At 40.2% G+C, this 16,731-nt stretch overlaps 1 protein-coding gene across 3 annotated transcripts in view; it reads right to left on the bottom strand.

The window, feature by feature from the left end:
- GOLM2 (golgi membrane protein 2) overlaps nt 1-15,970 on the bottom strand; it is a 107,875-nt gene extending 91,905 nt beyond the window's left edge. The window contains exon 1 of one of the 3 annotated variants that reach the window (XM_087859201.1): nt 15,327-15,970. In XM_087859201.1, the coding sequence (XP_087715327.1) occupies nt 15,327-15,653 (327 nt within the window). In that variant the 5' untranslated portion in view covers nt 15,654-15,970. The remainder of the gene's footprint in view (nt 1-15,326) is intronic. The other 2 variants (XM_045772294.2, XM_045772302.2) reach the window with 2 other exon arrangements.
- Nucleotides 15,971-16,731: the final 761 nt, after the last annotated feature.

Raw genomic sequence — 16,731 nt, 5'->3', positions numbered from 1 at the left:
AAATCTCTGTTTCTGTGTCTATGCCTTAATGACCCAGTTGTTTCTCCATTAAGTTGCTACTGGCATTTGAAGCAGGACAGTTCCTCATTGTTGGGATTCTCTCCTGCAATACAGAATATCTACCATTCATTCGTACCGCCATGTCATTAATGCTCTCGTCATTAATACTAACAAAAATGCTCCCTGAGGCTAGTATTGACCAGGTTAAGAACTGCACTATGCTTAGCTGAAGACTCTATTATCTCTTACCTGTACTACTAAAAAAAAAATTTAAATAAAAACCTTATAATTATTTTCCTTACATCTATTTTTTTCTTCCCTCCAATCAATTCTCTATTCTGCAGCCAGAATAAATGTTTTAAGCTTAATTTGATCAAATAATTCCTCTACTCAAAACCCTCAATGTTTCTGGTCTTAGGAGAAAGCATTTAATATTTTGCCATTAAATATGTTAACTGTTGGGCTTTGATAGGTATCCCTTATGAATTTGAGGAAGTTTCCTTCCATTCCTATTTTGCTTAGAGCTTCTATCATAAATGGGTATTAAGTTTTGTCAAATGCATTTTCTCCCAGGATATCCAATCTCACCAATTCTAACACTGTAATGGAGGTCCTAGTCATTGCAATAAGGCAAGGAAATATAAAATAAAAAACAGGCAACTGGAAAGGGGGAGGGGCACCTGGGTGGCTCAGTTGGTTAAGCATCCATCTCTTGATTTAGGCTCAGGTCATGATCTCAGGGTTGTGAGATCAAGCCCCGTGTTGGGCTCCACACTAGGTGTGGAACCTGCTTAAGATTCTCTCTCTCTCTCTCCCTCTCCCTCTGTCCCTCCCCTTCCCCCTCTCTAAAAAAAAAAAAAAAAAAGAAAAGAAAAAAGAAAGAAAGGGGGGGAAAGCTGACTTTATTTGCAGATGACATGATCATGATCATACACATAAAGAATTCTAAGCAGTCTACAAAAAAACCTACTACTAATGAGTATTGTGGCTTTTTTTTTTGGTAGATTCCTTAGAATTCCTTTGATTCCATTAATACTAGAACTAATGGGCTCTAGTGCAGGGAAATATTCAATATACATAAATTAATAAAATTTCTATGCAAAGAATAAGTAGAAAACTGAATAAAAGATATAATTTCATTTTTGATAGCATCAAGTACACAAAATAGTTAGAAATAAATATAGTAAAATATGAGGAGTCTAAATACTGAAAATTGTAAAATGTTGCTGCAAAAATTTAAAGACGGCTAAAAAATAGAGAAACACCACATACATGGATTGAAATATTCAATACTGTTAAGATTCAATTCATTCCAAATTGATTTCTAAATTTACTATACGTTGAATTGTGTCCTCAAAAAGATATGTTGAAGTCCTAACCCCCCAGTATCTATGAATGACCCTTACTTGGAAACAGAGTCGTTGCAGATGTAATCAAGTTAAAATGGAGTCATACTGGATTAGGGCAGGGTTTAATCCAATATGACCAGTATCTTTATAAGAAGAGAAAACAGAATTAGGGAAGAAAATACCATGTGAAGAAACAAAGACACATAGACATATTGGGAAGACAGCCATAGAAGATGGAGGCAGAGACCAGAGTTCTGCTGCCATAAGCCAAGGAACACCTAATGTTATCAGAAGAATCTTACCCCTAGAGGCTCCATTGGGAACATGACGCTGACACCACCTTAATTTTGGACTTCCATTCTCCAAAACTGTAAGATACAAGTTTTGGGAGGTTTTTTTGGGGTGTTTTTTTTTTTCACGTTTCTGTTTTTTTACTTATTTTTTTAAACGATTTATTTATTTATTTTAGAGAGACAAAGAAAAAGAGAGAGACAGAGAGAGTGGGGTAGCGGCAGAGGGAGAGAATCTTCAAGCAGACTCCCCACTGAGCATAGAGTCCCATGTGGGGCTTGATCCCACGACCTATGAGATCATTAACTGAGTCCAAATTAAGAGTCAGAGGCTTAACTGACTGAGGCACCCAGGTGCCCCAAGTTTCTGTTGTTTCAGGCCATTCAGTTTGTGGTGCTTTGTTACAGCCCTAGGCAACTAATACACACAGGGAACACTCTAAAGTTATTTAATTTGTTGGTGGGATAACTGCTCTTATATAATATCACATAATTTATTTTATATGTATAATTTTATATATTTTTGTCTTTTTAAAAAAGATTTATCTATCTACTTATTTACTTATTTGGGGGGAGTGGGCATGCACACGAAAGAGAGAGGGCAGGGGCAGAGGAAGAGAATCTTTAAGCAGACTCCCCACTGAGCACAGAGCCCAATGAGGGATTCAATCTCATGACCCATGAGATCATGACCTGAGCCAAAACCAAGAGTCAGTGGCTTAACCAACAAGCCACCCAGGTGCCCCTAATTTTATATATTTTTAAACATATATATAAAATACTGTATGGCAACAGTTTGTTGCAGTCAAAGACCTGAGTTTAGAATTCTGCCTTACCTCTTAAGACTGTTTCTTTATTCATAAAATGAGAAGATTAATGAAATAAAATATGTAAACACCTGTCCAGTACATTGTTTGACATTATTATGATGTTAGTTCCCTTCTTTCCTGGGTATATTGGTATAGTTAGTCTTGATTGTTCTCTTTAAGCCTGAATATATTAATTAAACTGACAAAAATATATTGAGCACTCACTCTGTACTAAAAAGATCTCTGAAACCTGTCCCCACTTTTCTTTTTCATCTCCCTTTATTTTCATATTTCTCCACTGTCTTTTACTCCCATGTTAAGGGACAGAGTGATCCCAGGAGGTTCCATGGAGATCATAAAACAAATTGATCCTTGAAAAATGATGGCTACGTGGGGTGCCTGCATGGCCCAGTCAGTTAAGCCTCTGCCTTGGCTCAGGTCATGATCCCAGGCTCTCTGCTCAGTGGGGAGTCTGCTTTCTCCCTCTCCTTCTGCCCCTCCCCCTAAATTGTGCACACGTGCACACTCTCTCTCAAATAAATAAAATCTTAAAAAAAAAAAAAGAAAAAAGAAAACTGATGGCTATGATTTAGTTATGCAGAGAAAAAGTAAAAGGACATTCAAGGAGCTTCCTTCTACCTGCTTGATAGAGGAAGAGAAACAGTCCTCTATAGTGCCGTATGTGGTATCTGTCCTTTGAATGGTAAGAAGAACTTTGTAAGCTGTGACTTCATTAGGCAAGCTAATTTTTTGTGGCTTACAACCTAAGGTTTTTCCATTTTAGGTTCTTCCTTGGAAGAAAATTAACATTTCCTTTTGACTGAAAGTCCAAGGTTCCCTCTAGGCACAGGCTAGGTATGCAGTAATTTCAGTTTCCCCCACTGCTTTAAGGTTCTCTTTCTGATTCCTAAATAACTTTATCTAACTTTCTTGCCCTATTTCTTCCTGGCTGGGTAGCTCCTCCTTTAACAGTGTTGCCTGTTACCTTCCACGTCTGATTATTTCTCTCTGGCAAACTAGGTCCTTTCCCTAAGGATGAATTCAAACCTTCTACAGGAAGGCTTTTCTATTTAACATAAAATGATATATTTGCACCTTATAATTTCAATCCTGTATATCTAATTTAAATTCACCTTGGGGCAAAATTTTTTTTCATTAGATAATTAACAAAGGCCTCATCAACTAACATTTTTCATTCTTAAATTTGACTCTCTTTAGCATTTTGTACTGATCTGATCTGTCCTTCCTTCTTGAAACTTTTATCCCTTGGCTTTAATAACACCTATCCCTCTCTCTCTCATCATACCCCTCTCCTATTCAATGTTTATTTATCCTGTGTTTCCATCTTCAATCCTAATTTCATTACTTAATTCATCAAATATGTTTGAGTTTCTATTTTGGGGCAGTACCTATGCTACATACTGTGGATGCCAGCAGTGAATGAGAGAATGAGAGCAGATACAGTGTACATGATTATAGAGCTTACAATTGAGCAGGGAATACGAGGGGAAGACCTAACCGAATTTAAGGGTTTTGGGGAAGACATTATTGAGAGAGAGAGAGCTTTAGCTGAGTCCTAAAAAAAGATGAGGCTTTAGTGAGGTAAAGAAAGAGAGAGAGGTCTGGAGGAATACGAAGCTTGGAAAAGATGAGAAGAGAGCTCCGAATAGAGGACACTGCATGTTTCAAAGCACAGAAGAGGAAAAACCATGGAGTGTTAGAGGATGTGAAAGCTCAGTATGCACAGAGGAAGGAAGAAAAGGGAGAATAATAGTATTTGATGCTGGACTGCAAGGCTGGAGTTGGACTGTGAAAAGATTTGTAAGCTGTGCTAAGGGCAATAGGAAGGCACTGCCTAGCTTCCTCATCTCCTTTCATGACAAGCTTAATTTTTATTTTTAAACAACTTCATTGATGTATACTTTACATACAACAGACTGCATCTATTTAAAGCATACAATTTGATGACTTTTGATCGCTTTATACATCTGTGTAACCACCACTACAATCAAGATAGAGAACATTTTTACCACCCCCTCAAAGTTTTCTTTCATCCCTTTGTCATCCCTTCCTCTACCTCTGGCCTCAGGTGACAATGATTCTGTTTTCTATTACTACAGATTAGTTTCCTCTTTCTAGAAAACTACATAAATGGAATCCTAACTAGGTACTGTTTTATGTTGGGCTTCTTTCACTCAGCACAATGGTCTGGGATTCATCTATGTTGCTGGGTATATCAGTAATTCATTCCTTTTTATTGTTGCATAATATGCTACTCTACAGATTTAGCACATTTTGTTATCCATCTGCCTGCTGACAGACATTTGGGTTTTTCCAGTTTGGGGCTTTTGTGAATATAGCTACTATGGATGTTTGTGTATAAATTTTTTGTTGTGTTCGTATGTTTTTATTTCTCTTGGGTAAAAACCTAGGAGTGGAACGGCTGGGTCAAATGGTAGATATATATTTAACTTTGTAAGAAACTGCTAAGCAGTTTTCCAAAATGGTTATACCACTTTATACTCCCACCAGTAGCACATGAGAACTGTAGTTGCTCTACATCCACACTTAGTATTATGTCTTTTTAATGATAGTAATTTTAATGGGTCTGCAGTAGTACCCCATTGTGGCTTTAATTTGCATTTTCTTGATGACTAAATGATATTGAGCATCTCCTCATGTGCTTATTTGCCATTTATCAGTCTTCTTTGATAAAGTGTCTTTTCAAGTCTTTTGCTCATTTTTAAAATATGATAGTCTTATTTATTTATTTTTCACTGAAGTATAGTTGACACACAATGTCACATTAGTTTCAGGTGTACAACATAATGATGGGACAACTCTATACGTTATGCTATGCTCATCACAGGTATAGCTACCATCTGTCACCAAACAATGCTGTGACTTATTCATTCCACAACTGGAAGCCTGTACCTCCTAATCCTCTTTATCCATTTTCCCCATGGATTATCTTATTATTGAGTTTTGGAAGCTCTTTATTCTGATACAATTTTTCTGTCAGTTAAATCTACCATGAATGTTTCTTCCAATCTGTGTCTTGCTTTTTCTTTTAAAAAGTAGTGCTTTTTGAGTTTTTCATTTTGAAAGTCCAATTTATCAATATTTTTCTTTATGATTCATGCTTTTTATGTCCTCAGAATTCCATTTCTATCCTAAGTTGCAAATATTTTCTCTTGTGCCATCTTCCAGAAGATTCAGTTTCACCTTTTACATTTAGGTTTGTGATTCATTTCAAGTTAATTTGGGGGTTTTTTTTGTTGTTTTTAAGATTTTATGTATTTATTTAACAGAAAGAGTGAGAGAGCACAAACAGGGGGAGCAGCAGAGACAGAGGGAGAAGCAGACCCCCAACTGAGCAGGGAGCCCGACAAGGGGCTTGATCCCAGGACCTGAGCTGAAGGCAGATGCTTAACTGACTGAGCCACCCAGGCGTCCCAAGTTAATTTTGTACATGCTGTAAGGTAGCAGTTCTTTTTTTTTTTTTTCTTTTTTCCCCCATAAAAATATCTAATTGTTTCAATATCTTTTGCTGAAAAGACTTTTTTTTTCTTTTCCCCATTCCAACTTTGTTTTCTTTGTTTGTTTTTTTGTAAACTGCTTTGGCTATTCTGGGTTATTTGCATTTCCAGGTACATTTAGAATCAGCTTGTCTGTTTCAATAAAAACAAAAAAGTCTGCTGGAGTTTTTACTGAATCTTGTATTAGTTTTTTCCTAGGGCTGTTGTAACAAAGTGCCACAAACTCTCACAATTCTGGAGGCTAGAAGTCTAAAATTAGGAGGGCCACACTCTCTCTTTGAAGGCTCTAGGGAAGGATCCTTCCTTGCTTCTTTCTTAGCTTTTAGTTGTTGCTAGCAATCCTTGTCATTACCTGGCTTAGAGATGCACTCCAGTCAAGGCCTCCATCGTCTCATGCTCTTCTTTCCTGTGTGTCTTTGTGTAACCATGTCCAAATGTCCTCTTATAAGGATACAAGACATTGGATCAGGGTCCACACTAATCCAGTAACCCATAACACTTTGTATCAGTACTAAGGGCTATCAAGAACTCACAGGAAAAAATTTTAAATATGGTCCTTCCTCAAGGAACTTAAGTTTTTATTGAGAAGACAACATTAACATATAAGAACTACTAAAAATGAAAAACGAAAAACAAAATAAATTAGTGTACCTCAAACAGTAAGTGTAAATAGTATATAAGGAAAGAAAAGCATGCTCTGGGACAGAATTTCCAGACATAGATTAAAAAAAAAAAAAATGGGTAAAAGGGGCGGCTAGGTGACTCAGTCAGTTAAGCATCTGCCTTCGGCTCAGGTCATGATCCCAGGGTCCTGGGATCAAGCCCCACATGCAGGGCTCCCTGTTCTGTCAAATAAAATCTTAAAAACAAAACAAAACAAAAAAAAGCCAGGTAAAAGATAGACTATATACACAGAAAAGAGGTAAAAGACTAAGAGTCAAACAACAGGAACAAAAGTACAAAAACAGGAATTAACATGACACAGAGTGGCAGGTGGGAAGGCAAAAGTAAACAAAATAACAAGTGTGGATCACAGTTTGAGTCAGGAGATAGTGGGAGCCAAAGGTACTTGAAGCCACTCCACTGAAGACCTTAAAGGTTAGACATCAGAATTAATGCAGTGACACAGCCACTCTGAAAGTAAGGTTTGAGGGAGATACAATTTGCTTGAGGAGGAGGAACTGACTGAAAGAAATAGAGACCTGGGCAAGGAGACTAGTTAGAAAGCTACTGCTGTTTCCTTTCCAACTAATTCTCTATTCTGCAACCAAAATGTGTTTTAACTCAATTTGATCAAGAAACTTCTCTGCATGTTGAATCACTGAATATCAGATGCTAGGAATCAAAGATGGTACCAAAATTTCTAACCTCAGTCTTAATAATAGTTGCATGGCCAAGAAAATATGAAAGCAATACAGTTTGGAGAGGAGGTATGAATTTTGTATGGTTTATGAACAATTTGAGGTAGCAATTAAATGACAGCTAGAACTTGGCCAGACTATGACTGATGAGGCAGAGGCAAAGGCAGGAATTACCATGTGCAGCATGTTAGAAGAACTGTTGAAGGCTGATCCTCAAATCAGAGGAACTGGCAGGTTCCAGGGAGTTAGCTAAGAAAATAATGGGAGGAGTCAACTAAGCCTAACTAAAAATGGACCAGGAAATGCGGGAGGAAAAAAGTCAAACAACCAGGGGCAAAGGGTGAGGCAGGTAGGCTGGAGGTAGGACCGGATCTAGGCAGAAACTCTCCACATCCTGGAAAGAAGACAGGATGTAGCCGTGGAATAATAGCTAATACAACACTTACTGAACCAACTTTTCTTTTTTCTTCTTTTCCTTCTCTTCTCTTTTTTCTTTTCTTTCTTTCTTTTTTAGTATATGGTATGCATTATTAATAAATTTATTCATTTAAACTTTACAAGAATGAGAGGTAACTATTATTGAACTCATTTAAATGAGGAAAGTGAGGCACAGAGAAGTTAAGTCATTTGTCCGAGGCTACAAACATACTAAACAGGATTTGAGTCCACAGTAATAAATACCCACTATGTGCCAAGGTTCTACACACACACACACACACACACACACACACACACACACTCAGAGAATATTTTTTGGGGGAAAAAAGGTAATATGTTTCCCATCCTTCTTTCTGGCACATAATCTTTTCCCTATTTAACCAAAGGTATATACTGCTTCAGGGAAGATTGTGGTTGTTAAAAGCAAAAGAGATTATTTGTTGTTCGGCTCCAAACCCCAAAAAGGACTTTTTTTTTTTTCTTTTCTTTTCTTCTTCTTTTTTTTTTTTTTTTTTGCATTTGTAATAATGCAAAAGTTTGGGGGGAGGACTGTTTCTACATTCTAACAGCTCCTTTTAATTATCAAGAACTTGACTTGGCTCATATGGATCACACAGCTTTAATATAAGATATACTAGGAAGAATTCAAGGTCAGATAAGAGAAATGCCCTACACACAAGAAACAGAAGGAAGGTCCCTTCTGATAGAAAGAGGAAAGAAAGGCATTGTGTGTATCATAGATTCCCCCTCCTTATGGGCTGAACTGTGTTCCCCAAAAATCCATATATTTAAGTCTCAAACCCCAGTACCTCAGAATGTAACCTATTTGGAAATAAGGTCTTTAAAGAGGTGATTAAATTAAAATGAAGTCATTAGGGTGGGGCCCTAATCCATTATGACTGGTGTCCTTATAAGAGGAGGAAGAGATGCTAAGGATTTGTGTGCAAAGCAGGTGGGGGGGAGGGAAGGAGGACAACCATGTGATAACAGTAGCAAGAGGGCAGCCATCTGCAAGCCAAAGAGAGAGGCTCCAGAAGAAACCAATCTGCTGCACTTCAACCTTGGATTTCCAGACTCCAGAACTCTGAGAACATAAATTTCTGTTGTTTTCAGCCATCCAGTCTGTAGTATTTTTCTATGGGAGTCCTAGCAAACTAATATAACACTCCGGGGGAACTCCTTTAGAAGGATGGAAAAAAATAAGATAAATATAGGGGAAACCGACAGAAGTGGGGCTTGCTTCTTACTTCCCCAGACAACGTAAGCTTCCTTATTTTTTTTTTTTTAAGATTTTATTTATTTATTCGACAGAGACACAGACAGCCAGCGAGAGAGGGAACACAAGCAGGGGGAGTGGGAGAGAAAGAAGCAGGCTCATAGCAGAAGAGCCTGATGTGGGGCTCGATCCCATAAGGCCCAGGATCACGCCCCGAGCCAAAGGCAGACGCCCAACCGCTGTGCCACTCAGGCGCCCCAGCTTCCTTATTTCTGTGTTCTAACAGCCCAGGAAACAGAGGTAACGACTGAAAATGACAGGACAGTATAATAAATTGGAAGAAGTCCAGTATCACCTTTCTGACTGCTTTTGGAGCTGGGATTCCTAGACTTCCAAAGCTAGCCTGACAGTAGCACACCTAGTACCTAGACCTTAGTCTCTAACATCATTTTCCAATAAAAGGAACCAAGTCTTTTTGGAGAAATTGCTGATTCCAGGACTGGGGCAGGAAATACACAAGATAAGCATCTTGTGTTGCCAGAAAGTAAGGAAGGGCCATGTCACAGCAATGGGTGTTGTCAAAGGAATGCAGGAGGCAATCCAAAGAGCTCCCAATGGTCAAAGTTGGAACAATTTGAGCAAAAAAATAAAGTGACATTGGATTATAACGTGAAGTATAAAATAAATATCCATGAGTCCATACTAATATAAATAAAAGACTAAATAAATTAATGATGGTAAAACCATGCAGAAGAATTTCAAATAATTTATACAGATACTCTGACCTTAAGGAGTTAAGAGTATAACTCCCATTTATTAAGTGTGGGCTGCATATAGTAACTTCCTTCCAAAGAGTACAGCATGGAAAAAGAGGAAATAAGAGTAACTTTATGGTAGAGAAACATGACAAACACTACCTCAAGCCAGGTGGTCAAGGTTAACATCAAGAGTGATAAGTCATTTTGAGAGATGTACCACTAACATGGTCTTCTTCCCAAAAACCGTAAGAACCACAATCCCAATCTAATCCTGAGAAGAGCATAAGACAAATCCCAATTGAGGGATATCTGATCAGTAATCCTCAAAATTGTCAAGGTCATCAAAAATAAAGCCTGAAAAACTATCATAACCAGAAGGAGCCTATGGAGACATGAGGCTAAATGTAATGTGGTACTCGGGATGGGATGCTGGAACAGAAAAAGGACATTAGGGAAAAAATGAGAAAACTGGAATAAAGTATGGACTTTAGTTGATAATAATGTATCAACAGGGGCTCATTAATTATGACAGATGTACCATACTAATGTAAGATGTTAATAACAGGAGAAATTAGGTGTGGGGTATACGGAAACTCTCCGTACTATCTTTGCAGTAATTTCATATATCTAAAATTGTTGTAAAATAAAAGTTTATTTAATTTTTTTAAAGATTTATTTATTCCAGAGAGAGAGACAGAGAGCCATGGCCGAGCAGGGAGAGGGGCAGAAGAAGAGGGGAAGAAGACTCCCCACTCAGCGTGAAGCCTGAGGAGGGGCTCCGTCCCAATACCCTGAGAGGCCCAGAGATCATGACCCCAGCTAAAACCAAGTAGTAGGCTGCTCAACCGACTGAACCACCCAGGTGCCCCTAAAAGTTCATTTAAAAAAAGAAAAGAAAAAGACAGCCTGAGCAAGGACTGCCTTGCCAACACCTCTTACACACACATCCTAACTAAAAGAGCTCAGCAGGGCAAAAGGATTTTTGGTGTGAAACATCTATTGGAAGGAGGCTGGTATACAGGGGGTGATGCCTCCATAGGATCATGGTTTCCAAAAGGCTGTAAAAGAAGTACCTAGTCAGGCATCCAAACACCACTGTTGATGCTTAACATAAAGACTCTTGAAGACCCCCAAAATCACATGCAGAGCTGAGGTCACTGCCCACATTGTCTTGGGAACATATAAAATTTAACCTACACCTCAGACTACCATGACAATGAGAATGTTAATAGGACACCTTAGGATGCAGTTAAGGAAATCTCAATTTGACTGACTTAAACAATAAGGAAAATTTTTAGCTCACATAACAAGTGTCAATATTCTACTCTATAATCTTCAGTGCCTCAGCCATTCCTTAGCTAACTCTCCTGGCACTCTTGCACTCTCCATTTCAGGTATCACATGCAGAAGGAAAAACATCTGACAGAAGAGACATTATTCTTCTCAGAAGAATGAGATTCTTTCTTTTTTTTTGGCTTGTCTTTTTTTTTTTAAGATTTTATTTATTTATTTATTTATTTTAAAGAGAGAGAGAGAGCACAAGGGGGGTGAGGGGCAGAGGGAGAAGCAGGCTCCCCACTGAGCAGGGAGCCTGAAGCAGGGCTCCATCCCAGGACCCCAGGACCATGACCTAACCCGAAGGCAGATGCTCAACCTAGCCACCCAGGCACCCAAGTGAGACTCTTTTGAAGAGCACTTGTCAGGCGTTTTGCAGAATGTCACTCAGTATGAATTTGTCTGATGCTTTCTCATGATTAGACTGGGGATTTTTAGATTTGGGTAAGAATACTATAGAGATCCAAGTGCCATTCTTTTAAGGAACAAGGAAAACTTCCCCTCACAACTCACCAGTCACATCATAAGCCCCTTCCTAAATTAATCACCAGGAAGAAAAATGAAATTATCATAATCAGTTTAGACCAACCAGGACTTAGCCCTGAGCCACAAAGGGAAGGATATATACCAGACAAAATAGGGCTGGTCTACAAAAACGAACGGGGTATGAATGGACACTGAGCAAGCCACCACCAGTGTCTATGGTTAAAAACCCTAAAAGGCACGGCCTCTACTTAAGAGAATACATTAAAGGAACAAGTCTGTTTTAAAATGAACGAGACACTTTTCATTGTCTAATTTACTTCTCCTTCCTCCAACACTATCACCACCCAGAGGGATTTTTACACCAGTTATAGAAAATAATAAAGCCTTAGGCTTTGTTTTTTCTGCAATCTGATTTGTAATATGTCAAGTTTGACATTTCCATATATGTGATCTCAGATCTGAACAAAACCTTAGTAGGTACCATTTTACAGATGAGAAAATAAACGAAAAGTAGTTAAATAACTTGCCCAACATCACATAGCTAGAAACTGAGTTAGAATTCTAAGCTGTGGGGCGCCTGGGTGGCACAACGGTTGCGCGTCTGCCTTTGGCTCAGGGCGTGATCCCGGTGTTATGGGATCGAGCCCCACATCAGGCTCCTCCGCTATGAGCCTGCTTCTTCCTCTCCCACTCCCCCTGCTTGTGTTTCCTCTCTCGCTGGCTGTCTCTATCTCTGCCAAATAAATAAATAAAATTAAAAAAAAAAAAAAAGAATTCTAAGCTGTACTGCAGGCTTCGAAGCTTGAAATGTTTTTTAAGCCACCATATACTTTCCCAGATATCAAGGGAGTAGCAGCAATAAAGGAAACACCTCTAAAAGAGACCTTTCATCTATAGCTCCTCTACACCAAAACTACCCTTTCTATTAGCAGCTCAAAGCCCCCTCCTTAACCCCAAGAACAAACATGCACAAGCACTCCAACAAAGATGCTGTAGCTAGCTCAAAATATGGAACTGACATATAAGTAAGAGATTTAGATTTGTGAGCCAGTTGCATGAATTATCCAAACAAAAGTAGTTAAGACACCTACAGCAACATTTCCCAAACTAGTGTGCTTTGCTGGATTCTTCTACCATGATAACAAGTAGGCCATGAAAACAGTAATCTGTGATCAAATTAATTAAAATTAAACAGGTTTATTTATCAATAGAGCCTTTATATGCTAGCAGGCATTATGAACTCCAAGACGACTATATTCCACTTATAATGTTTAACATTTACCTCCAAAAAAAAAAAGGTTTTCCTTTTTAATCCTGACCACTTATAAACAATTCCTAAGAGAGTATTCTGTTTAACACCATTTTAAGAAATACTATTCTACAGGAGAAGCAAAGGCCCAAGGATAGAGTCCATTATTAGGGGGCTGGAGGCAAACAAATAAGTCCAATAAAGAGTATAGTAAAGAAGGTAGGAAGCAATCTGAAGAGTTCAACATTATAGAAGCAAGAAAGGAGATGGTTTCTAAAAAAGAGACAATCAAGGGGCGCCTGGGTGGCACAGCAGTTAAGCGTCTGCCTTTGGCTCAGGGCGTGATCCCGGCATTATGGGATCGAGCCCCACGTCAGGCTCCTCTGCTAGGAGACTGCTTCTTCCTCTCCCACTCCCCCTGCTTGTGTTCCCTCTCTCGCTGGCTGTCTCTATCTCTGTCGAATAAATAAATAAAATCTTTAAAAAAAAAAAAAAAAGAGACAATCAAGAGAACAAAACTATTGAGAGATTAAATAAATTCATAATAAAAAAAATTTTGGACTGGACTAGGAAAACTGTCACTTGTGACCTTTAAGAGAACAACTTCAGAAGAGGGCAGGGAAAGAAGGATGGAAAGCATAATAAAAAAAGATTAGGATGGAAATGATAAAAGAAGTGGATGAAACATTTCTAGACTACCCATAATTGTAGTTTAGCAGTGAAATTAAAAGAAAGAAATTGGTGGGGCGCCTGGGTAGCTCAGTCCATTAAGCGTCTTTCTTCGGCTCGGCTGTGATCCTGGGGTCCTGGGATTGAGCCCCGCGGAGGTGCAGGGAGCCTGCTTCTCCCTCTCCCTCTGCTGCTCCCCCTGCTTGTGCTCTCTCTCTGCGTCAAATGAATGTATAAAATCTTAAACAAACAAAAAAGACATCCTTAAGTGAAAATGACTCTTAAAAAAAAAAAAAGAAAAGAAGAAAAGAAATTGGTTGGGAAAAGGCAGTATTTAGAGGAATGAAAAAAATTTAGAATGGGGGACACCTGTACCTGGTTGAATGAAGGTAAAAGTGAAAACATACTGAAAGAAACATAATTACAGACCAGCAGATGGAAGAAATGGAACCCAGAGTATAAATGACTAGAGAAAACTTATCTTTCCTCTTAGATTGGAGAGAATTTGAATAGCAATGCCTAGCCAAATCTAAAGACCTTATTTTAACACTCCAAAATTTCATACTACTCCACCCAAGAGAATTTTTCAGTCTTTCGAATTAATGTGTATAAATTTGCTGATGTGTTGCTCCTCTCAGAGGATGTCTATGTTTTGGGCGAAAGGAGAGGATTACAGAGCAACAATTACCTGAGGGCCCCAATCCACATGAAGTAAATCAGGTGGAGGAAGATGACAATAAGGAAGCTGGAGCTCATGGAGATTTTAATCTATAATGACTTAGTACAAATGATTTTGATATACAAAATAAAAACTTACAATTACAACAGGAACACACAAAAAGTGTGAAGACTACCATAGAAGGGTCCAGAAGAAAGGCATCTATTTAGCCCACCCAGAAATTTTCACAACTCTGCTATGCCACCAGAAGTTGCATAAGTCATAAATTAATAATGTAGTTCCAATATGCTGGTGAGTGAGAAAAAAAGACTATTCAGTAGTGGGTCTAGTTACAATCTAGCTTTCAACTTTTTAAATTTAAACTTTGTATGGCTTTCCATTTACATAAAACACCAACCCTGAGAGCTACTTGAGCATGAAAATTTTCATTTTTATTTCTCTCAAGAACAAGGACACTGACATGAAATTCTGTTGCTTAGAACATAATTATAGAGTCTATCTTTTTGGCTAACTTCATTAACAATTCCAATTGAGTACATAATTTTGTATTAACTATGTCCAAGTCACAAGCGTGGCTCATATATGGCTCCAGAGCCCATTTATCATCACATTTTGATCACAAAAAAGGTAGTAACATCTGATTCTTCAACTACTTAACATATCAACCTACAGAGTTTAAGAAAAGTCATACAGCTTAAAAAATACGTAAGTACGGGAGTTAGAGGTGGCCCCATTCTTTAATTAAAGAAATTAATATTGATCAGTAGGCACGGAATATGGATAAGGTAACAATACCAACACCAAATCTGGCAGTCTCCAGATTTGTGTATCTGTAAACCTAAGGCTGCCACATAGGCCAGATGACTACTACTGCCAGCTCAGCAGCTGAGCTTGGAGAAAAGGCGGCATCCCCACACAGGCCACTCTGCAGAACCAGAACTTACGGCCAGTTTCGTCTGGCAGGGACTGGAGAACGTGGCAGTGATAAACCGGGAAAAGTCTGACAGAAACAGGGTTGTTGGCGGTAACGGGAGCCTCCAGGGCTGCAATTCTGGAAGGCATAAAAGCAGCCGCGGAGGGCTAACCCCCCCCCCCACCCCGGGGTTGAAAGAAACTATGGGGGTTGAGAAGAGAGGGCTCGTCCTTACCTTGTCATCCTCGCATCTTTTCCCCAGGCCCTCCCTGGCCTGCAGCCGGCTACTGAGGCGGCCGTAGTCGGCCTCCTTCTGGTCGATCTGTTTCTTGTGCGAGTCCACCAAGAGCAGGAGGTCTGAATTGCGCTTCTCCAGGCGCCCGCGGGCCACCTCGGTGCGTTGGACCTGGCCCTGCAGCTCCGCCACCTCCTCCTGAAGCAGGACGTGGCGGGAGGAGATACTCCAGTAGTTGAAAGCGAGGACCGCGATCACCACCAGTAGCACCACCAACACGAAGGAAGGCAGGCGGCCGGCCCGCCGGTTAGCTCCAAAACCCACCATGGGGTCGAAGTAGGTTGTGCCCTGGGGCCTCGTCGCCAGCACCTGCGGGCAGAAGCTCAGGCCTCAGAAGCTGAGTTGCCTGGGGGACGCGGCCCCAGGGCCGGCCGAAGGAGGAGGCGGGCCAATCTGCCTGCCGGCGAGCCGGAGAAGGGGGCGGGGCCGCAAGCCGCAGGCCCCTCCCCGCCCCCCCTCCTCAAATCCGGCCAAAGCGCGTTCCCAACGCTTTGAAAATGACCCTGCACCAGCCGGGTGGAACCAGGAGAACCCAGCTGCCCGCACCCCGGGCCCAACACCTCAGGGTTGGGGGGCGGGGAAAGGTGCCGGAAGGGGGCGGATTTAAATCTGGCCCCGCCCATTGGCTGGGTCCGGGTCGCTTAGGGGGCCATTACCTAGTTTCCGCCGACGCCCCCTCTTCTCGCGAGAAAGTGAGTTCCTCTCGCCCTTTGCATTCTTATCTCGCGAGTGTTATCGCTGTTGGGCAGAGTGTTGTGTTAATTTTGGCGCTTTGTGTTAGCTCTGGTACCTGAGTTGCAGTCCCTTCAGTTTTCACCCTCTCGGTTCCCTGGACCCGGGGTTTAGGGAGTGCCCGTCCTAACCCAGTTCTCGTGAGAGTTTTTGTCTTTGAGGACATCTGCGGCTGTGGCCGTTTTCTAGGGAAAACAGTAGGTGAGCTGCGGGCAGAAGGGCGACTAGAAAGGTTTTGTACTTGATTCCGTAAAAAGATTTTCTCGTTTGTGCTAATGATATGGAGAGGAAACAAAAAAGACCATAATATAGCGGTGCCCCAAACATTACAGAGAAAAATCAAGAGAAACTAAGCTTTATGACTGAAGGGGGTGGTGCCAGCCTGGTTTCCAAGGTTACTGCTTTCACGAAAGAGAAGAACTTTGGAATGTGTGAGTTCTGTTCTTAAACTTACTGCTGCTTTTGCCTTGAGCCGGGCTTCCAAATAGAAAGAAAATCCAGAAGCTGCCCTCAGTGAATGGTAACTAATGCTGTTACTGACAGCTAGCACACTGGGTTAGAAATAACCTCTTTTACAAATTATTTTTGCATGCCTAATCTCATGTTATCCTCT

Source organism: Ursus americanus, chromosome 36 (genome assembly GCF_024610735.1).
Source record: "Ursus americanus isolate L20-20 chromosome 36, mUrsAme1.1.p, whole genome shotgun sequence".
NCBI lineage: Eukaryota > Metazoa > Chordata > Mammalia > Carnivora > Ursidae > Ursus > Ursus americanus.
Note: the sequence above shows the minus strand (reverse complement) of the source record. Positions and strands in the feature narration are given on the sequence as shown.